The 19,813-nt window shown below is 40.1% G+C and overlaps 1 protein-coding gene across 1 annotated transcript in view; it reads right to left on the reverse strand.

The window, feature by feature from the left end:
• ATP8A2 (ATPase phospholipid transporting 8A2) overlaps positions 1 to 19,813 on the reverse strand; it is a 587,729-nt gene that overhangs the window by 213,139 nt on the left and 354,777 nt on the right. Inside the window, exons 26-27 of the mRNA XM_090273780.1 lie at positions 8,897 to 9,080; positions 4,870 to 4,980 (exon numbers count right to left, since the gene is read on the reverse strand). Of these exons, the coding sequence (XP_090129906.1) occupies positions 4,870 to 4,980; positions 8,897 to 9,080 (295 nt within the window). The remainder of the gene's footprint in view (positions 1 to 4,869; positions 4,981 to 8,896; positions 9,081 to 19,813) is intronic.

Raw genomic sequence — 19,813 nt, forward strand, 5'->3', positions numbered from 1 at the left:
CACCCAACAATCACTAGACAATTTCAAAGTCTCCATCTCTATTTCAGAGATAACTGGGTATATTATCTTTATGTTATATAAAATTTACAGGACATTCATATCCTAATTTTTTGAAGTACAGGTTAAATTTAAGTAACTTTCCTGTTACTTTTCTATTTGAATTTTATTATCACTGAAAAATGTTATCTACTCCAAATAACCTTTTCCTAGGATTCAGAAAGACCATGGACGAATGCGTACCTAGTAAATGCTTCATGTGTTGAACTTGCTATGCTTTGAAAACGTACTCTTGGAATTTCTGAATAACCGACCCTTAGTTGTTAAACAGTGTAGGAACTTCAAAGAATTTAATTGACCTTTCTCTTTAGGAATTACTAAGTGGTCACATTAGGACTTCAAAAATTTATAAGAATCCTTCCCTAATCTCCCTCTTCCCAATCTTTGTGTTTAAGGTAAAATTCCTTCCATTGTTAAACCCAAAGAATTTTTAAAAATCAGTCTTTCCTTTCAGGTTATAAATTATGTTGGGAAATAGTTACACAGTGGTTGTGATTTATGTCTCAGGTCTCTACTTACCATCTGCTCTAATACTGACAAATTTTCTGAAATTGCTTTTACTATGTAACTTGCCTATCAAAGGAATGAAAAAGGTATCCCAGCTGCCAGTAGTGCTCTGGTTATTCAGATCCTCTCCCTTGGCCATTCTTCTCTCATGTCTACCCTATCTCCTTGCCCTCTCAAATTATATTCCTTTTCCTGCTCCCCAACCCGGACAGACACGCCAGGGACGCAGCTCCTCGAGCTGGTTGATGGGAAGCCCCCCTGAGGTTCTGCTCAGTCTAGGCCACAACAGTGTTTCACCTTCTGAGAAATATGGTCCACGTGCTCACAGCCACAAAACTTAGCACTTAATTGGTTTTAATACAAAACTACATGTGAAGCTTGTTTTTCAAACTTTCAATGAGCTCCCCAAAGCTATGATCTGTGTATACATTTTTATTTCCCTCACGGTGAGTAGAGCAACAAAGAGCTTGTGACATTCCTTTGAAATATTTTTAGCATTTTTTATTGTGGGAAAATACACATAATATAAAGCTTACCATCTTCATTGTTTTTAATGTAAAATTCTCTGGCATTAAGAACATTCACACTGTTGTGCAACCATCACTACTGCCCAGCTCAAGACGTCTTCAGGACACTACTGTCACAGTCTACAGGAGGCCGGCAGAAAATTGCCATTTAGTTTCTACTGATAAAAATCCAGTTTTAAGCCACAGAACTGCATGCCTAAAAGAGGGGTATATTACTGTGTACTAATTATACTTCAATAATACTGATTAAAAGCAAAATAAGCGGGGAAGTAGGGGGAGTGGGCTGGGGACAACTGGGAGCCAGACCACAGGGGTAGGGGCACAGAAGGAGAAATAAAGATTGTATCAGAAGACACAGGAAACCTCGAAGGGGTTGAAGAGAGTACTGGCATTCATCCATTCACTCACTGCCACCATTTCTGAGCGCCTATGTTCTAGACACTGTGCCAGCCACTGGAATTGGTCAGACATATGTCTCACAAAGTTCATCCTGACTGCATTATAGATGACTGAGGGGACGAAGCTAGTCATTTTTGCCATCATCCAGGTAATAAGTACTAAATTAAGGCAGGAGCAAGGGCAATGGAAAGCTAAGGCTGTATGTATTTTTCATTTTACCTATTAGGCCATCATGAAATCACTGATTCCACCATTCTGTTCCAAATTTTTAATCACTCCAACCAATGGTTGGCTACTTTAGCCTGTAATGTGGCACACCAAGCAAGCATTATATAAGGCCTGTAAGCAACAAAGACCTAGGGGTACAGATAATAACACATAAATTTAGCATGTGCTATGTTCGAGGCACTGTGGTGAAATGGTCTAATTAGAGCAATATCATTTTGGCAGAATATTTATGGACAGCTGATTTTCTGAAAGGCTTTTTGTTAATTAAACTGAAGATGACTTGAATGTTTATCAATGCAGAAATGCTTAAATAGAGGGTAGGAAACTATACTGTGAAATACCATGTAATGGATCTATATGTAGTAATCCAGAATGATCTAAAAGTAAACTGTAAGTAAAATATTCATTGCAGAATGTATTACAAAGCATGATCACATTTACGTTAAAGCATTGATTTGTCTGTACGTAGAGATCTCTACAAATATAGAGGAAAAGGTCAGAAAAGGATATAGCTATGGGGATTGGGGATTAAAGTGAAGGGAACCTTCAGTTTGTGTTCCATATTGCAATGAGGATACAGCCATGCATTCCTTCTTATAGAAAAACCAAATTTTATAGGTTGGTATACCAAGTGAGTAGATTGTATTACATCATGGGCTCATAGTTCTTTATTGGTAATTCGAATCATATAATATTCTCATAATAATGGTCAAGACTATATAAGTGAGTGTGTGCATGTACATGTATATCTTTAATTTACCAAGTTATTTTTAGACTGTTTCAAAAAAATTCCTGATCGTTATGTATATCAGAGGACATATGAGATGAGAACATATCGGCTATTGCAAAGGGTTTCTTGAGTTACCAGAAAACCATTTAAGAGAAATACATAATATATTTAATTTATTCTCACTTAATTATAAAAACTATTCATGCAAATGAGCTAATCAAATTATAATAATCTTTGATCTTTTAGTTCAAAATGCAGTAAAATAGCATTCAGGAGGTAGTTTCCTATTTTTAAAGTTACATTTGCACTGCACGTTGATGCCACAGAGGTCATCTGGAAATAGCAGACATTGTCCAAGTCAGTGCTCTCCCTGCCCGGGCTCAGTCAAGGATTTTGCAGTCTTGGTTTTCAAATTAACATAGCTGAAGAATATTAACTAAAAAATTGTGCAGAGAGTGGTGGAGGCTTTTTATTTATTTATTCTGAATTTTGTAAAGAATGCTTTCAAAGGCTGTTAACACACGACCAGCGAGCAATGGTTGCCCAGCTACAATTGAAAAACTAACTTAAGGAACTCACATAGCATTGGCAGGGCCTGGTACCAAATAGAATTTCTCAGGCAGACTAAAACTACTCTTCTCATCCTTGACCCACTTGAAGTTAAAAAAAAAAAAAAGGAAAGATAGTAGGTGTAAATGAGTAAGAAAAGCTCCAGAGGATACTCTGGACAGCTGAAGGGTTAGGAGCTTCAAGTAGAATGGCTTGATAAGAAGTCTAGACTATCTGTAATTTGCTGATTGTGAGGAAAACCAGATTATTAAGAAACCTTGTGAAACCAACAGCTACAGAAGCTTAAAATGCATGTGAAACTTGGGATGACACGTGGGAACAGGGATTCTAATACTCTACCCCAAGTGACATTTAGGAGTGATTCCTATCACAAATACAAAAAATGCCACAGGAAGAGGGGACAAACATCTTTAAAAGGCTAAAAGGGAATTGTAAAAATGTGAATAGAAAGAAGATAGATGCTACAGAGTCCATTGCACATAACATCTAAAAGTTCTTACTTGGAAGGAACTGAACTGACTATTATAGCACAAGCCCAGAAGATAAGGCAAGGAGGCTGCCCTTTGTACAAATTAGGAAAATGCATCTCTTCTTCCAGGTTTTCCTTGGTTTCAGCCCCATTTATCCCATTTGCCTGGGCTGCCATGTGCAGTGAGCAATCTACACAGTTCGTTAGTAGTTTAGTTACAGAGTAAGTGATGTGAACCTATATGTTTGACCTGAACATAAAAAATAAAAATTAAAAAAAGAGTAGATAATTTGGTAAAGAAATAGTTTGTCACAGCAAACTACTGGTTAAATTATCTGAGCTGAGTATTTTAAGGGACCACATCAGAAAAAGTTGATCTATGCCTTGGTTACTTTTTCTGCCAAGAGTTGAGAAATCACACACAATAGCCCAAGAGTTGAGAAATCAGACAAAAAATAATCCATAATAGAATGAAATATTAACACCATACATAATTAACATAGCTTTTCTATTTCTCCATAGAGGGACTGCCTGCTTCCTCTTCTCTGAACACATTTAGAAACCTGTTAGCATGAAGACCTCATGCCACGCCTCTGTAGCAGAGCCGTTCTCAGAGGAGGAATGAGGCGGCTGGTACTCCCACTGAGAGCAAACAGTGCCTTTTCCACTTTTTCCTGGGCCCATGCCTCTTCCTATCTAATTCCTTTAGCAAGCACATTTATTTTACTTACAACTGAATCTGCATCATGAAACACAGTTTGACAACTCCATGAGTTCACTGAGATATTTTAAATTACCATATTCATTTACTCTCTGCTCACCTCCAAACCTGCCCCATTAAAGTAGAAATGCCTAAATACCCCAAAAGTAATGAATAAATGCTCAGGAAACTTGAGGACTGCATGAGAACTATAGCAAGAAATCAGACCCTTTCATTCTAGTAAAGAAAACACTGACTGGGTTGCCTAGAAAGGTCTCAGTGACCACTAAAAAAGGCGTGGACACTGCTGCCCAGGCTCTGATCACCCTGTGAGTGGCAGCAACATCCACTTGGCTGAGAGGAACACTGGAAGGAGAGGGCCTTTATCCAGTGGGTAGGGACAGCTGAAGCGGGGCAGGGAGCTGGACGCAGGGGGCAGGGGAATATGGTAGCAGAGAGAAGAAGGGATGCTGACTCCTGGCTTTGGTGACTCGGCATGAGGACGTACATTTGGAAGGTGTCCCTAGCTTCAAAGAGGTTACGTGTGACACAGGTTTCAGTATGTCACAGCAGTAGTTGTTCTTTAATTTTACATTAGTAAAAACCTCCCTTAAGTTACTTGAAACCCGAAGATGCCCTCTGGAAAAGGCCTTCCTCATAAGGAAAAGTCAATGCGGCTTACCTCAATAATGTAGAGAACCACGTTCTTGTAGAAGCAGTATAGAATGCACTTGGTCACTCGGTTGTAGCTCCAGGCACCATGAACCAACAGGAGTTTCTCTAAGTAGGAAAACTGAAAAAAGAAAATAAAGGAAGTTCAGAGGAGCCCATAATTTAGGAATAAAAGTCATAAAATGTCCTTTGAAGGAAATGGCAGGTTAAGTAACGTAGAAAATCATTCACTTAAGAGAACTAAAGGCCAAGCTTTCAGGCCCAGTGAGAAGAGCTAAGATCTCTCAAATCTACATAATTATAATTTCCCCCAAATATGCAGCTGGACTTCTAATTGTTATTCTCATGAAATTCTATTTATATAAATGCTTTTAAAGGGTATTAATTTTTAGAAGAAGGTGAACACCTAAAGTGGAAAAAAAGTACAGTATGAATCAGACACCTCAATCACAGATTTCATGGTGACAACAGGAGCAAGGGATAATGTCACTCATGCAACAGCACCCTTTTGAAAAAGGGGATACACATATATACGCAACCTATTTCCACTGTCAGTCTGCAGCTTCATAAGAGTTACAGATATACAGAGACTCACAGACATACAGAGACATAAGTACACACAGCCACACACTGACACACACACACAACCTCTGCCTCCACTTCAACGCCCATTTTGTTCTCCTTTTTTAGCCAGCTAGCATAGAGCACTTCTTGCTAGAGTGCTATGCAGTCAAGAAAAACAAAAACTAATAAGCAGCTGACGTACTAAGTTGAAAGTAATGTATTGGCTCTCACAGTTTGAAATACTCAGCAATATCTTAATATTTCAGTAAAACACTTGCATCCTCTCTGGGCACAGGGTCTTTGAGCACCAACTGATCATGTCTCCTCAGCCTCCCCTTAGCCTGGCCTCGCCTCTTGTGTCCTATTTCACGAAGGTCCCCAAAAGTATGAACACTGAGCTGGAGGGAAGGAAATGAGGGGTTTTTGTTTTGGTTTTGTGGATTGTACTGTGCTCTGGAGGGACTGCACTGTTAAGAATGATCCTGTTTAAACTGACATTTTCTGTACATTCAGTGAGCCTCATCAACATTGCGGTTCCCCTTGGTTGCCTTGAACTAAAACCTAATTCCCTGTTCTGAATCACAGGGCAGTCCACAAGCTCAAACCCCATGGCTCTCCTAAAGAGATAATCAGGTTGTATTGAGCATGTTCGCAAACATTAGACCTTCTCCTACTATTGTAAACCTCCTATTAATTTTAGATTACTTTTGGAATCAAATTTAACTATCTGTAGAAAAGACTCTGAGAAAATACACTATTTAAAAAAAGATACACGATTTTCAGTAAGGAACCACGTAATAATTTCCATTAGCGCTAAAGAAGGGGGACTCGATCTGATGTGACATCACCTTTCAATGAGTTCTTCCAAAAGATTAGGGTGAAGCAGTTCCCTCACCTGCATTCTCCAAAAGCTAAATGATGCTTCAAAATGGCAGGAGTTGGTGCATATGGAAAAATAAAATTGCCCATAAAGGCTCATTAAGGATTCCCAAGGGGAATGGGGAATCAAAAAATCACTAGCTGGACAAATAAAAAGGAAGTTTGTATTCGACCCAGACCGCTGATGTTGCATATCAGTGGGCACAGAGAACATCTGCTGTACTCATCTCAAATGCATCAACTTTAGTGCTACAATGATTTGTTTTCAGAAAAAAAAATCCTGAATCAAAATGCTGTTTTCATGAGGTCGTTCAGAAAGCATTAGGAAGGCAGGAGCAAGAATGATTCTTTCCTGAGAACAGGCCACTGAGGGCTCCCGGCACCAGCACAGGCTTCCCACGCGCACAGCAGCAAATCAGGGGAAGGTATCAGTCTTGGGAGCTGACAAAAGCACCGTAAGCTGGAAAGAAGTAGACCCAGAGCTTTGCCTACTTCATAATTTTTCCAAGGGCAATTCTTTAAGCTAAATTTTTTCTTCTGTATATAATCCTTCAGGGTACTCGCTCAAAAACCCAATCAAAATGGATTCAGCCACATTAATATAAACAGATAAAGACAAGCTGTTAACTTGAACCAAAGACATTTATTTCATAAAGAAATTCACAGAACTGTGGTCTTTCCCTCTCAGTGATTACAGAGGAAGCATACTGTTGGGTGGAGAGGATGTAAGGCAGGAAGGAACGCTGCCCTAAAATAATGGGACCTCTGCCTCATTATAAACAGGACCAAGGAAACGAAGACCCACAGACACGGGGGCCATTCATTAGTTGCTTTGGCAGAAGTGACTATTATGCTGGAGAAGTAAGAAAACCCCTAAATAGAGTCAGGAAGCTCTGCTTCCCTTTCTACCTTTCTTTGATGCTTTTAATTTGAAGAGAACAGTTACCTCAGATTCCGCATCCTATTAGTATGCAGTTTCAGTAAAGCAGGTCATGGAATTGCTCTTCCCTAGACATTTTAAATAAAAAGACAGACAAATATTTGCCTGGAACTCCTAGGAAACCTCTAAAGCTCCCTTCCAGCCATATGATGCTGTAACTCAAGCATTTAATAATGCTGGGGTGTATAACATCTACCCTTGCTGACAGACTACAGGAAGTGTGAGTCCCCCAGGCCTTAGAGTAGTTGACTCAGGAAAGTAAACAGGCAGGTGTGCGGGGCTGGTCCCCAAGGTCACATGCAGGTCTGGTGTTCTCTGACCCTGGATGCTTGGACTTGAGGCAAGTCTCCTGAAAGAGCCCCAGTTTTCCCACCTGTAAAATCAGAATTTCTTCTACCTACTTTGAGCAATTATCTTGAGGATTTATTTGAAATCAACAAAGGAACAAGATTGATGTCATGCACTTTTCAGAGCCATGAGGATTTGTAATTCCTCTCTGGGTTTGCAGAACTGCAAGCTGGAAGGGAATCCAAGAGGTGATCTAGTGCAGAGCCCTCCTTTAGGGAGGTGGAGCCCCAAAGCTACAGAGGAGCAGTCTGCAATGCTGGGGTGACTGGAAGCTTTCTTATTTTATATGCAGCCCCTGATTTTAGCGTGAAGAGAGAAAAAGCCATTATTACTTATGTTCATATGATTAAGATTAACATATTCTTCAAAGGACTAAGCACAGGAGAAACAAAAGGGAACTCTAGCTAATCTGCAAACAAACAACATTTAATCACAGCATACTGCAATCAGGAGACAGGAAGACACGTTCTGTGTGCACAGCCATGTCCTGATTTTCTGTATAATCATTCAGGCCAAATGGCCTAGATATGTACCCTAGGGGTCAGGAGGTTGGCTGACCCTTCATTTTTTTGTCTATCATTAAGGCATAGACATTTCTTTAAACCTTGGACCACCTGTGCAGTAACTAGTGTTATCAGGGGCCTCTGCATGAGATGTTACACCCAGAGAGGAATGAAATGAACTTGGCCTAAGTGCAGGAGGCTATTTGCTACTTACCCTGGGGTACTTAGGGCCCCCAACCAGTTAATGCTCTCAGAAATTCACCTCACAGCAGTGGTCCTGGGCAGCACCCTGATCACAGTTATAGGGAGAAGGACAGCTGTAAATCACTGCTTCCCCTCATCTTAAATGCCTGGTGACAGAATGTTCTAGCACCTCTGAAAGAGGGGAGATTCATGTCACCATGGTAATTTTAGAGTGGATGTTATGAGCATGGTGTTCTTCAGCATAGGGCGGTAGAAGGAAAAGCACATGTAGCAGATGCATGAGTTGAAGGTACGAGATCATCATTAGCAGGAGCAGAAACATATCTGTCAGGAATGATATCTTGCCTGGATGACAGAAAGCTTGGCCAACTCACAACTAGCCAAAAGAGACCTAACTGGAAGGACAGGGCCTACAAACTATATAACATCAAGGCCATAAAGACATTCAAATACACTAGTAGTTTCACCTAGATGGCAACCTCAAAGTGGGTAGCAGAATTCTTAGGGCTGGACTGAAGGATTCAACACCAACCCGGCCTTCAGGCCCAGCTGACATCTCTGTGCACTGGATGGACCAGCTGGTCAACCATGCCTCTGACCTGTGCGATGGCATAATCCGAGTTGTTCGTTGCTTGCATGCCTTCATTCCCACTGATTCCCACACCCACATGGGCCGTCTGGATCATCCCGACATCATTGGCACCGTCCCCGATGGCGAGGGTGATGGCTTTTACCCGCTTCTTAACCACGTCCACTATCTCAGACTTCTGCAGAGGAGACACTCTATAAGAGAAGGAGAAACTATGACTATATTGATCTTTCCAGCGGAAACAGCTGTAATCTACATTTAGCTGCATGAAAAGGGCAGTCACTGGACAATTTCCAAATTCAATACATACGTTTTATGTTCATGTGCAAAGAAGCTTTCAGAAAACAGTAGCTTGTGGCTTTCAAGTATTTGCCAACTTCACAGAAGAAATACACAACTCAAAACTAACTTAAAACACAGCCCATTTAGGCTCAATGGGAGCCATACATGCAAACTCCCCAAGGACATACGCGCCCTCCTGGAAGACACAGGCAGTGAAGCTGGCTACAGAGGCCTTGGGAGCTGTCTTCCCAACAAAGCAGAAAATTCGCAGACCCTGTTTCTGCTTTGGTGTGTATCATTCACAACCTAGGGCTGGCAGGGGAATTTCCCATAAAATCTGCCTTCACAGAAGGGAAAGTAAGTTGGCAGAGCTTGAGAAATGTGGGAAGAGGACTAGAGTAAGAGGAAAGAAGAAAGACTTCTCCAACTCCACCCCAGAGAGAGGCAGTGTTTGAAGGGCAGCCAAGGCAGAGGATTTAAGAAGGGGACTCACAGGGGCAGATGGCCTACTAAAGGCTGAGCTGCAGCAGCAGAGCCCGAAGGGGAAGACACGACAGTCTCTGCCTAAAAGAGGTTGCTCCCACAAGGAATCAAGAAGGTGGGCTACTGTTCACAAGCACTCACATCGTATGGGAAGAAGACCCCATATAAATCTATGGTGTCTTAAGCACAGCAACACTGATTATATGAAGTGTTTGATCCAAATATAATATCAGATAACACAATAACAGGATAAAACTACAAGTACCTCATGACTGACTTATTTTTATTTTAAATTCTGAACTGGTAAGCTGATTTGGATAATTCACGAATCACTATAACACACACACACACTCTCTCTCTCTCTCTCTTTCTCTCTCTCAGTGAAAGACCTCTCTGGGTTTCCCAGAGGTACCGGCCGCAGCCACACACGGACTGGGCTAAAAAGCTAGAATAGACACTCAAAGATCTTCCCAGTTGAACTATGAGCTCTCATAAGGCCAACCCACAAAAATGCTTGTTTCCAAAAGGAAACTTAAATTTAACCAACTCTGGAAAGAAAAGTGTTTGGTGAGACACCAAGCTAAATTTAAAACATAGGTACTCTGAAAGCTGTTGCTCAGTTTCAAAGAAATAAAAATTAGCTAGTAAAAAAAAACAAACCAGAATCTAAGTATTGAAAGGGCTCTAGAAGCCATATTGTGTGATCTAATACCTCTTTTGTCATTTTCACAGAGATTTTCAATTATGAGATTTTACAGCCTCCTGGGGTAGTTGCAACCACAAAAAAATGATTATTATTACTTTTTTAATTATTAATAAGCAGTTAAAAATACTAATTCTGCCCTCGGGCCACACTAGATTTTCTTTCAAATATTAGGAAGGTGGAAATATGAAGATACCTATCACATCTCTTCTCCCAAAGCTCAGTTTCTGCTGCCCAAACTCAGGTCCTTCAGCCATTATCTAATAGGCATGCTTCAGAATTTAAAAATAGCTACCAAGTATAAGCTTCTAGACAGCTGAAAGCAGAACAACAGAACCACCAGCTCCCTGGTAGCAGACACTAGACTGACCTTAATGTAGCCTAAAATAAAATTGCTGGAAGCTTTACTATTGTTTCTTATTAAGCTTGCTCCCAACTAAACATAAGCAATTTTAACACATAGGGATATAAGCAATTATCTATTCCTTCCAAGTCTATTCTAAACACTAGGAGCCAAGGGCTGATCTTTACATTCCTCCCTCTCACTAAATTTCTGATTGGCAGACTGGCAGACACAGCTCACAAATTTATTTTTCTATGCAAATGTGATTTCTCATTTTATTTTTGAACTCAACAGAAGCAGAGATCAAACACTGTATGGAGAAAATGACCTAGGATTCAAAGTTGAAGAACTTGGCATCACTTTTTCCTGTGCTTATGCAAACTGTGTCATCAGGGAAAACAATTTTATCAGTCCTTGTCTTTTCATCAATGAAATCGGAAAATGAGAATCACTCACTTCATGAGATAGTTGTAGTATATGTATATTCATGTGAAACCATTCTGCTTACTAGCAAGCATGAAACAAATGTTATCTCCTACCCTACCTGCAAAACCTCAGTTGTTGGGACAAAAAAAATGAACAGATCTGAAAACTGCATGCTCTCTCACCTGTGGTTCCCAGACTGTGTGTGTAGGTGTCCTGGGGTACTCTAGGGGGAAATTATAAATTTTCAAGATAAATACAGGAACATCTCTCAGGTGTGATACAAAATAATAGCTCTAAGTAGCCCATAGTCTCAACAACAGATCATGCTGCATTCCTTTGCATGATAAATCTTTGTGGCATTGAATGTCTATGGTTGCTGTGGTAGCAAGCAAATACACTGTGAATCAATGTAGACCAGGAAACGAGGGAAGCAGCATCCAGTCTTACTCCAAGGTTTGAAAAGTTGGACAGGGCTCAGCAGACGCACCCTACCATATGATCAGTAAGAGACTGTGATGATTTGAGAAAAAAAGAAAATAAGTGTTATGTCTTTTATTTAAGTGTATTATTTTTTCAAATGTCTGCTAAGTTGTTAGGACATAAATACTCCTGAAAGTGTTTTATCTTGCCTGCTTAATAGTTAGAAATGTTCAGTTTCAATTTTGGTCTGGGGGCTTTGTAAAGGAATTACTGAGACACTGTGGTATGTGAATCCAGAGAATCTCGAAACATCTGTGTTAATCACTTCTCTCTACGGTTACGTTAATCACTCTTCAAGTACAATTATTCATCCACTGAATGTAATTTCACCTAATGGTGCCATCATCTAATCTCCCACTCTTCTTCTGCACCCATGAAGGTGTCACAGGAGAGTGTGGAGCGGCACGGGGCCAGCCTGAGGCTGTGACTCCTTGAGAGTCGATCTGCCACCCAAGGAGTCAGGCAGGCTGGCCGCTGTACCAGCAAACCTGGCGCGGTCTGGAGGGAAAGGGAACCTGGGGAGCAGCAGAGCCTGTGGGCAGGAAGCTCGGCCACGTGGACACCAAGCTGTGGGAAGTTCAAAGGGCTGTGGTGGTGGAAGAGGGAAGTTGCCAAATAAATTCAAGGTTTTCTTTAAGGTTAAAGTTGTTGCTTTGATGTTGGGGGTGTAGCAATAAGCCAGCCAACACGAGACAAGTGGAAAGTCAGACACACTCTTTACATGTCCCACTTTCGGATTTGGGTCTCAGTAAAGTTGAGTCAGGTCATGATTCTGACAACTTAGAGTAAAATCTTTCAAAGTCCAGCAGCTGCCTTCTCCCAAAAAAGCTAAAACAAAGAGAAAACCTGATTGGGTGTATAAACTAAGTCATATCTCTGTGTTTTAGAAGCATGAAATTCTCATCAAGGATTTATTATGCCCTCAATTGTAATGTCCTGAGAAAACATAATTCTGGCATGCACTAGGGGTTCACAACAGATGTCAAACAGCTAATTCCTACATAAATGAACAGGCACCTTACATACTATTTCAGTATGCCAAGTTACCACAAAGTACGAACCAGCTCTTCTAACTTGCGACCTGGAATCAAATGCCACACATAATAAGTATTTCCAGCATATAATACATTCAAATCATAAAATAAGGATTCCTGACCACATCTGAGCCAAGTGATTTGGACATTTCTATACCGTATTTTGGTGCATTACAAAGAGAAATATACATTCAAAGATCTTTAAGCAATTGGAGAGGTATTCTATCCACTTTTATTTTGGCTAACATAATAGATTCTAAAATAAAAACTTAGTTTTCCTTTTGAGACTTTCAAGCAAAAATTCAGTATTCTGGAGTATCTCAGTTATGGGGTATGTGTTCTTGAAATTTAAAAGGTCACTTTCTTTTTTTTTTTTAAGCTTTTACTTATTTATTTTTAGAGAGAATGGAAGGGAGGAAGAATGAGTGAGAGGGAAACATTGATGTGTGAGAGAAACATCATTTGTTTGTCTCTTGCATGCCCCAGGACCTGGGCCATAACCCAGGCATGTATCCTGAACAGGAATCAAACCTGTGACTTTTTGGTTTATGGGATGATGCCCAACCCACTAAGTCACACCAATCATGGCTAAAAGTCACGTTCTAAAGGTATTTCATGAGGTTTCTAGCCAAGAACTAAGCAAAGAGGAGATAGCCAACCTAACAGACACAGAGTTCAAAAAACTAGTGATAATGATACTCAGAGAAATGACTAAGTATGGCAAATGCAGAAGGGAAGAAGTGAAGGCTACGCTAAGTGAAATAAAGAAAAACCCACAGGAAATCAACATTGAAGGGAAGAAAGCTGTGGTTCAAATCAATGTATTGGAACATAAGGAAGAAATAAATAGTCAACCAGTACAGAATGAAGAAACAAGAATTGAAAAAACAAGGAAAGGCTTAGAAACCTCTGGGATGACCTTAAATGTACCAACATCAAAATCATAAGGGTGCCAGAAGAAGAGAAAAAGCAAGAAATTGAAAACTTATCTAAAAAAAATAAAGAAAGAAAACTTCCCTAATTTGGCAAAGGAAAGCGACATACAAGTCCAGGAAGCACAGAGAGTCCCAAACAAGTTGGACCCAAAGAGAACCACACCCAGACACATCATAATTAAAATGCCAAAGGCTAAAGATAAAGAGAGAATCTTAAAAGCAGCAAGAGAAAAGAAGAGAGTTACCTACAAAGGAGTTCCCATAAGACTATCAGCTGATTTCTCAAAAGGAACTTTGCAGGGAAGAAAGGACTGGCAAGAAATATTCAAAGTGATGAAAAGTAAGGACCTACAACCGAGATTACTCTAACCAGCAAAGCTATCATTTAGAATGGAAGGGCAGATAAAGTGCTTCCCAGACAAGGTAAAGCTAAAGGAATTCATCATCATCAAGCCTTTACTATATGAAATGTTGAAGGGGACTTATTTATGAAAAAGAAGAAGATCAAAACTATGAACAGTAGAATGACAGCAAACTCACCGCTATCAATAAATGAATCTAAGAAACAAAAACAAAAACAAACTAAGCAAATAACTAAAACAGAACAGAACCATAGATATAGAGATCTTATGGAGGGTTATCAGCTGGGAGGGGGAAGGGGGAGAAGGGGGAAAAAGGTGCGGGGAGTAAGAAGAATAACTAGTAGGTACAAAATAGACAGGGGAACGCTAAGAACAGTAAAGGAAACAGAGAAGCCAAAGAACTTATACGCACGACCTACGGACATGAACTAAGGGAGGAGGGACTGCTGGAGGGAAGGGGGTACTGGGAAGAGTGGGGCAAAGGGGAAAAGATTGGGACGACTGTAATAGCATAATCAATGAAATATACTTTAAAAAATAAAGATATTTCAAACATAACACTAAAGGATAATCATCGGTAACTGCTTTTATAGGATTAATGATCATGCATTAATTTACCTGATTTACAAAAGTCCTGGTCTCAGGGTGAGTTTTTAAATTCTGATCTTGCAATATCATATGAACAAACTTAAGGCCCTTCCCTTTTCAGAGCTCAGCTGTACCATTAGTCAGAGAGGGGCTGGGCCTCCAATATTGATATGTAAACTGAGCTCACCAGAGCCAAGGGAGTTAAAGGCACTCCACTCACCAGCACCCAAGAGAACTTCAACCAGAACCACAGAACTTACTAATTAACCAGAGTCAGAAGCTACTTCCACTAATTGGACTTCAAAACTTATTTATTCCAAATAGACAGTCCTTGTGACTAACAAAGAGATGTGAAGACCTAGATAGCTGAGTCTCAAATTTTCAATGAGCATCAGAATCATCTAGAGAGCTTGTAACTACAGATTCTGAGTCAGAAAATCTGGGTGGGGCCAGAGAATGCACATTTAAAAAAATTATTTTTATTGTTGACACTCTTTCAAATGTCCCCAATTCCCCCCTTTGCCCACCTCCACCCAGCCCCACCCTCCTTCCATCTGGCCATCTCCACACTGTTGTGTGTGTCTTAACAAGCCCTGGGTGACGTCGCGCTGCTCGTCTCTGGGCCACTGAAGTAGGCAGCAATGGCCTGGACAAGATAGCAAGCTCTCTCTTGCTGAAATGGTTTAATCAGCTAAGCTTACATTTCCATAGCACAGGATACATACAACATTCTCACAGAGTGACATTTAACAGTTAATTAGAAGAAATGCTGAATTTTGTCCCCTTCTTTCAAGCTTTGCACATGTAGGTTCTTCTTTGTTTTTAAACCCCAAACTAGTAAGTACAAATTTAGGTTGGGATTTCATTTAAGACAGTCCTCAAACTGGAGTATCTCACAAAAGAGGGTGAGAGGGCAAAATACTAACCAGAACAAGATACACAGTGCTCCATAAATTGTTGTTTTTTTTTTTAATGATGCAGAAACCAACATATGATTTCGTTTGTGAAAGTTTCAATCCTCTTGTTAACTGCAAGATATTAGCCTCATGAAAGAGATTTGCTTTGATTTAAAAATATTGATACAACATATTATACCTTATCTCTTATAGCAGTCAGTGACCCAAAATGTTTGAAGAATTCAGGCACCTTAAAAATTCTCATGTAGAGTTTTAGATCTATAAACACCTAACACATGAGTCTAAAATCTAAAAACAATTAAACTATCCTATGTATCTGTCTAAGAAGTATGTCACTGGCTGACCAACACCTGTTCTGACTCTTGTGCTCCTTCTTTAGATGCATTTAGTGCACGGGCGCAGGGCCAGCGACCCCAGTCTTCTGGACACTTATCCTCCTGTAACGTCCTACATATGGGGCTCTGACCTAAAATGTGTGCCTCTCTCAAACTTAATCTCATGTCTCAGTTTTTGGTACATCTCATTGGAACTCCAAGCTCAAAAGGCAGATCTTTTTGGCAACATGGGATAGTCGCTAGAGCCCAGCGGCAGACGTGAAACTGCAGGGCAGGGCAGCAGGAGGAATGAGCATGAGTCCAGGGGAACCCAGCGGATAGCTGAGACTAGCTTACGTGTCAGATTTAAACTCGATCACTCAACAGTTCTAAAGCCGACTTAGGTGCTCCTTCGTTACTAAAACTTACACACACAGAGGAGCTATATTATACATCAGGATGCCACCAAGACAGTGCCTCAGAAAGATGCAACAGCTGCAGAAGCTGTTCCGGTTTTACTGCAAGGGATACAGGGTCTGACCAAGAGGCAGCGTCATAAGGGTGGGGACTCCAGTGGGACACATTCTAAAAGGCAGACTGAGTGCTGCAGAGAAAGTGCCATCTATGAGATAAAAGGCCTGAAAACGTAGCTGTATATACCTTGGTGTCACGTGAGCAACACGCATACACATTCAGGGATGAGCGTTTCTAGCTTTGGTTGCTTCAGCAATGAAGGTCCTATCCTATCCCAGCATTTCCTCTAAAGATTAAAGTGTTATGAAGACCATCCCATGGAAGCATTTCCTTCAATGTAAAAAGTGGGGTTTCCTAACAAAGTTAGTTTTCTTTCCCTAATCTCATCAGTGGCCTCATAAAGGAGCAGACAGGATGACAAACCATAAGGGAGACAACATGCATGACCAACATTTCAAAAATGGATCCCCAAATTATTTAATTGGTTTATTAATTTCTATAAACTATTTATTCAGTGTCATTAATTTTATCCCTTATGTAGGATATATTTGTCTCTCTAACCTTGACCTTTCATGCCGTTCCTATCCATCCCTTTCTTCACCTGACCCTAAATGCTAATCCGGTGGACATTAGGAAAATGGTAACTACCAAAACAATGATCCCAAGACTAAGTTACATCTCTAAATACAACTATAAATAATGGGGAAAATACAGTTCTGTTAAAACAAAAATACAGTAACTTCCATTAAATTAACAGACCTAGAAACATGTTATTGGTGTGTAATTGTGAAAGACTACTTTTACTCACAGATGGAGAGGAAGAAAGCAAAACAAAAATGACTGGACACCTCTGGGAGATCTAAATTTATCATGCATAGAAAACAGTAAAAAAGACCTCACTTTTCCTGTGGTTCAGAGATGGAGACTGTAGATTTCCTGATCAAACATGCCAGCGGTCTTGACTCTTTTCTAGTAACATCCTTAAAAACATTATAGGGTTATTATAGGCATTTTTTGTGACAGTTCTTAGTGACACAGAGCTGGCAACTATCTCTGGCTTCACATAGGGCTCTCCTGGAAAAGGCTAACATGTAAGGCTGGCCTTCTTATTTACCCTGGCTCTTCCATCACAACGCTTTGACTATTACAAGCCTAGAGTTAGCCCTTGAGAATCATCTTGCATAAGCACTCTATTTTCCTGTTATCTTGCATCATATGGTCTTCTGTGTTTGTCCAATTAAAAGAGAAAGGCTATAGGAATGGCCTCACAGGTGTGCAACTGTTGCAATCACACAGGGATGCACAATAACAGCCGTGCACTTGAAATTTAGTGCTCTGTAGTTGCTGTTTTGAAATTCTTAGTAATTGTACCTTTGAATTTATGTTTTTTAATTGAATTTAGAGGGGTGACATTGGTTAATAAAATTATATAGGTCTCAGGTGTACAATTCTATAACACATCATCTGCATATTGTACTGTGTGTTCACCACCCAAAGTCAAGTCTCCTCCCATCACCATTTATCTCCTTTTATCCTCTCCTACCCTCCCCCCTTCTCTCTGGTAATCGCCATACTGCAATCTGTCTACAATGTTTTTTTTTCCCCCTTAATCCCTTCATCTTTTTCACCCATGGTATAGGTATTCATTTTTCAAAAATACTAAGGTTAAATGTTTCCATGTTCCCTAATACACTCTTCAGGTATGACTCAACTTTCAAAAACAGCAACTGAGCTCTCCTTCACACCTACCAAACAGGAGGAGGAGAGGGGGAGGGAGGAAGGAAGAAGGAAAGGGAGGGACAAGGAATGAGGGAGAGGAGGAGAGGATGGCAGGCTGTAATTGAGAGAGAACATGAGAGCTTTGTAAAAATACTATTTATAAAAATGTGCCACTATAACAGTTTATTATAATTATTATTAATAATTTTCTTCTTGTTTAAAAGGTTCATTTAACCCATTCAATATTTAATAATACTATAAATCTTGAAGGGGTCACCAAGTATCTTAGCGTTACACACACACACAGAGCACAAAATTTAGTCTTGATTCTCCTTTTAGTATTGACTTTGAAAAACAATCTTGCCAGTGTCTTAATTAAAATATTCTGTACTTTCACCTTGAATGTACAACCCAGAGCTTAAATATAAATAATTCTAAGACAGATATTCTTATAATCTGAAGTCACTCATATATGGCTTGAAAATCTTGATTTCGAACTAAAAATTTCCTCAAACAAAAATGTTAATAGGGAAGAAACTCTAACAACTAATTTGGGGATGAGGCAGTATATTCATCACTGATCTTAATCACTACATGACTGGTGAACACCTTCACCGTCCTATGAGTACTCTCTTCTACCCAACTTAAGAGATCGAGATTGACCATTGTGCAGTTGTGAGTCGAGAGGGAACTTGATATTCTTTACAACTGAACAACAACCTTATAACCTGATTCTGTGCTGTGGCTATAAATGCTGCCTGTGCAGCTGAGGCTTTGAGAGTCGCTTTCAGAAAAAGGGAGGACACCTTGTTGGCTCCAGATCAGTTTACTCTGTAGCTGAGAAAGGGCCCACTTTGAAATGAGTATACCCTGCTTGGGGGTTCAGAATTTATGCATCTGTACTTGTGTTCATGACAATTTTATCACATGGCCAGGAAACAGAGCAATCAAAGTGGCACTCAGACAGGAGTATAGCTTCTGAAAACCTAACATTGCCACTAAATGATGTAGAATATATTAAGATCTGGGCAACCACATTTTATGTCAAAATTTAATAGGTTATATGTTGTGAGTTACATATAGTTTTATATTCACTGAAATCAACTGGTTATAGTTTGTTTCCTTCTGTACTAGGCTGAAAAGAATAGAGCAGTCTAGGAAGGCTGGGATTTAAATAAAAGATATTAGATCCTTCTGTTCCCAGACTGAAACAGGGATTAGAATAACACATTTAAATACCTTAATGTTTTTAGCACAAAAAGCATTAATTTGATACTCTGCTTCCTTGAAATGCTTTATTAAAGTCACCAAGACCCTCTCAGGAGTGTCTGCCTTCCTTGAACTTAACATACATTTATTGTTCTCCACTGCAAATTTCACTAGTATTTCAAAACAGCGTGCCTGGCCTCTGCTGTGGGGAGGGTGGGAATAGGAAACAGAACCAAGAGGAAAGCTGAGAAGTGTTGGAGTTTTGACATTTCAGAGCAAGCTTATGGCTCCTTCAGGACCAGGCATCATGAGCTCATGCACCACAGAAAATTGATGATGACCAAGATGCTTAATAGAATTATTTTAATTAGACCTGCTCTTTACCTGTCACCTGTGCCCAGAAGAAAGGTCATCTGATTACCAATCCAATAAATTAGCCAACCATAACTACTTGTTCTCTGGAAAAAGTAGGGCAGCCTTTGTGCCTCCGACCTCCAAGCCAGTCCTCATCCTAACAAGCAAGAGCCTTAAGAGCCCCAGGGATGGCTCTTAAGGCTCTTAAGGGTGGCCAACACCCTGTGCCCTCACACCCAGGAGTTAGTTCACAGATTAATGCAGCTCCTTTTCTTTTCTTTTTAATTTGAAAGTAGAATTTGTT

This window comes from Furipterus horrens, unplaced genomic scaffold (assembly GCF_987537825.1).
Source record: "Furipterus horrens unplaced genomic scaffold, mFurHor1.1.pri manual_scaffold_4, whole genome shotgun sequence".
In the NCBI taxonomy this organism is placed as follows: domain Eukaryota; kingdom Metazoa; phylum Chordata; class Mammalia; order Chiroptera; family Furipteridae; genus Furipterus; species Furipterus horrens.